The sequence below is a fragment of the Prosopis cineraria genome, unplaced genomic scaffold, assembly GCF_029017545.1.
Source record: "Prosopis cineraria cultivar Desert tree isolate PC_DT_omini unplaced genomic scaffold, ASM2901754v1 PC3, whole genome shotgun sequence".
Lineage (NCBI taxonomy): Eukaryota > Viridiplantae > Streptophyta > Magnoliopsida > Fabales > Fabaceae > Prosopis > Prosopis cineraria.
Window position 1 is genome coordinate 10,493,768 of NW_026555334.1, and position 3,174 is coordinate 10,496,941.

Consider the following 3,174-nt stretch of genomic DNA (forward strand, 5'->3'; position numbering starts at 1 on the left):
ATTGCAACGAAACCAAACTTAGGTGGTTTGAATTTTGAAAACGGATTAATCTGATGACATTTCTAAGTTACCTACAGTTTAGATAACCAAAAGAGAGGTCTATGATATGAAATGCAGCCAAGTACGGAGTATCGTCAGTACCTTTTCCCTTTCTCAGTTGCTTCAAGTGGCTATAAAGCTAGCCCGCTACTTCAAGTGGCTATATATTTACACACACACACACACACACACACACACAATGCACATATCGTATTTGCATGAAATCCAAGATCAACGTGGCTTTAATTCTACGGCTTTTATAGATATATTAATAATTAATATTAATTTTCATGCAACTTTGCCTATAAATAACCCTGTACTAATCTACAAGAAGACCATCCTCGATTTCTAACAATAACAATCCCATACTACTTGACACAACATGAGATTCTCCAAAACTTCATTCTCTCTTGTTTGCCTCTTCATTTTATTATATCTCTGTTTGTTTCCAATCTCCGAAGCCCAAAACTCACAACAAGACTACCTCAACGCTCACAACGTGGCTCGTGCAGAGGTCGGAGTGGCGAACATAATATGGGACGACACGGTGGCAACCTACGCCCTCAACTATGTTAACTCCAGGAAGAGTGACTGCAACCTGGTCCACTCCGGCGGGCCTTACGGCGAGAACCTTGCGAAAGGCAGCGGTTCGTTCACCGGCACGGCAGCCGTGAACCTGTGGGTGGCAGAGAAGCCGTTTTACAATTACACGTCAAACTCTTGCGTGGGAGGGAAACAGTGCCTGCATTATACTCAGGTGGTGTGGAAAAACTCGGTTCGTGTGGGATGTGCTAGGGTTCAGTGCACCAATGGCTGGTGGTTCGTTTCATGCAACTATGATCCTCCCGGCAATTATATTGGCCAACGTCCTTATTAATTTGTATATGTTCATCAGGAACGTAATAACCTTGATCCGTGTTTTTAATTGTTCATAATAAGGCGGCATGATATATATATATATATATATATATAATATGATGCACCATACCATAATTGTTTAATTTGGAGTGGACTTAACATGAATATATCACGAGCATGCCGTTCTGTTACATTACGTGCCAAGATATTACATGCAAGGGTTGGTTGAGCGTTTAGAAGCCCAAAACTTATTTTCTAAAGCCCAAACCGACGTTTTCTCTGTACTGAAACCAAATAAGCCTATTTAGAAATTCAAGTTCTCTATGTTACACTATAAAGAATTCATTTTTATTTTTATTGTAAGACATTTTTAATCATTTCACCTATTTTAAAAAATATTAGTTTTTTCTTGATATAATAAAAAAATCATATGTATTTTATTGACTTTACATAATGATACAACTATATTAAATATTTTCATACTAATCAAGAAACGATAAAATTAAAAAATAAATAGTTTAATTATTAAAAAATATCCTACATTTTAAATCAAAAATTAATTATAAAATTTATCTTGCAAATAAGACAAGAGGAAAGTATAAACCACATCAAAGCAGATGCTAGGGAGAATTGCTTTTGATTTTCCAAAAAAAAAAAAAATCCGTTTGCAACATTGAAGTGAATGAAATTATATATCATAATTTTTGGGTTATTAATTTGGTCTTTTAAGTTTAATTTTGATTGATTTGATTTTTTAAATTTACCTTAATTATCAATTTGATCCTTATTATTTAAAAAGAAAGTAACACTATTAAAATATGCTAACACAAATAATAGAATATTGATGGTAGTTATGTAGAACAATGAAAAGAAGTACAATTATTTAAGTAGAGAAAAAAAATAGATGAAAAGTATTTTACAAAACAAAAGAACAAAAGGTAACCTAACAAACCAGATATTGATAAAAACTAAACTAATTTAAGGGTTAATTAGTCTCATTTAACTACATATATATGTTAAGTCATTAACATACTATACTTTATTCATCAAATTAATTTGAGAGTCAATTTGTGTTTCCAAATTTAAAGGACTAATATGATCATTTAAGAAAAATATAAAGGTTTAAATTGGTAAAACTTAAATTTAAAGAACCGGATCAATAACTAAGACAAACTTGAGAGATTAAAAGTTTCATTATCTCTAATTTTTAATTAGTCATATAATATTATAGACAAATTATAGCTTTTAATTAGTTCTTAAATTTTTCTTGATTATCAATTTAATCCTTGAAATTAGATTAGTAACAACTCAGTGATCACTATAACTTTTTAACTCAAAATACGATTCAATTCTTATAATTTTTTGACTCAATATGAATCAATTCCTATAATTTTATAACTCAATAAACTATAAAAACTGAGTTATATTAAGTGTAAGTTTAAGGATAGAATTGATAATTAAGAGCAACTTTAGGGACTAAAATTATGTTATCCCAATATTATATCATAAAACTCATGTCTTTTTAATTAAATAGTAATACATATTTTTTTGATCAAAATCATCCAAATATTAATACCTTTTGGAAAAAATTAGCTCAGTGGCTTCAAAAAATACAACTCTTATAAATTATGGATGAGATTTTTGAATATTATAAAATATGGTCTATTCATAAAATCAATTAGATGTATTTTACTTTTTTTTTCCTTAGATTAAATTTATTATTAAAACATAATATATATATTGTAACTAATCCTTAATTGATTGAATATTTCTTTTGCTTTCTCTGAATCATTCCTTTTTTCTCTAAATATAAAATTGTCTGTGCCTTTCTTCATAGCAAAGCTTTTCTTCTCTCTTCCTCCTTGTTTTTCCCAGGAACACTATGAAGTAGACATTAGACATGGAAGAGGAATTTTTATTTCTAGAAGCAGAAGAGTAGGCCAAAATCTATTATCTATCATCAGATTTTTGCCATTTTCACATCTCTCAGTAACATTGAATTTTTTTGCAAATTGTGTTTGATTCATTTTGTGCAAATTATTATGTATTTTTTGTATTACTGATATGCAATACTACATTATTTATATATGTAAATATATCAATGATAAATAAGTTTATGTTTGATTGTCTAGTTATGTTGATCTGCGATAATATATTAGTGATATAGAGCAATATATCAATGAATTAGTGTTGCGAATTAGTAACACAAAAAACACATAATCACTTACCCAAAACGGATCAAACACAGTCTATAAAAATTTTTAGACTCTTAATTTA

At 29.5% G+C, this 3,174-nt stretch overlaps 1 protein-coding gene across 1 annotated transcript; it reads left to right on the top strand.

Moving 5' to 3' along the window:
• The first annotated feature begins 421 nt into the window (after positions 1–421).
• On the top strand, positions 422–976 carry LOC129305378 (pathogenesis-related leaf protein 6-like). The gene has a single exon (XM_054945422.1). The coding sequence runs from the start codon at positions 422–424 to the stop codon at positions 914–916; it is 495 nt and encodes a 164-aa protein (XP_054801397.1). The 3' UTR covers positions 917–976.
• Positions 977–3,174: the final 2,198 nt, after the last annotated feature.

What these genes read in the sequence shown, in the direction of transcription:
- LOC129305378 (XM_054945422.1), top strand. Translation starts at nt 422, where the DNA reads ATGAGATTCTCCAAAACTTCATTCTCTCTTGTTTGCCTCTTCATTTTA.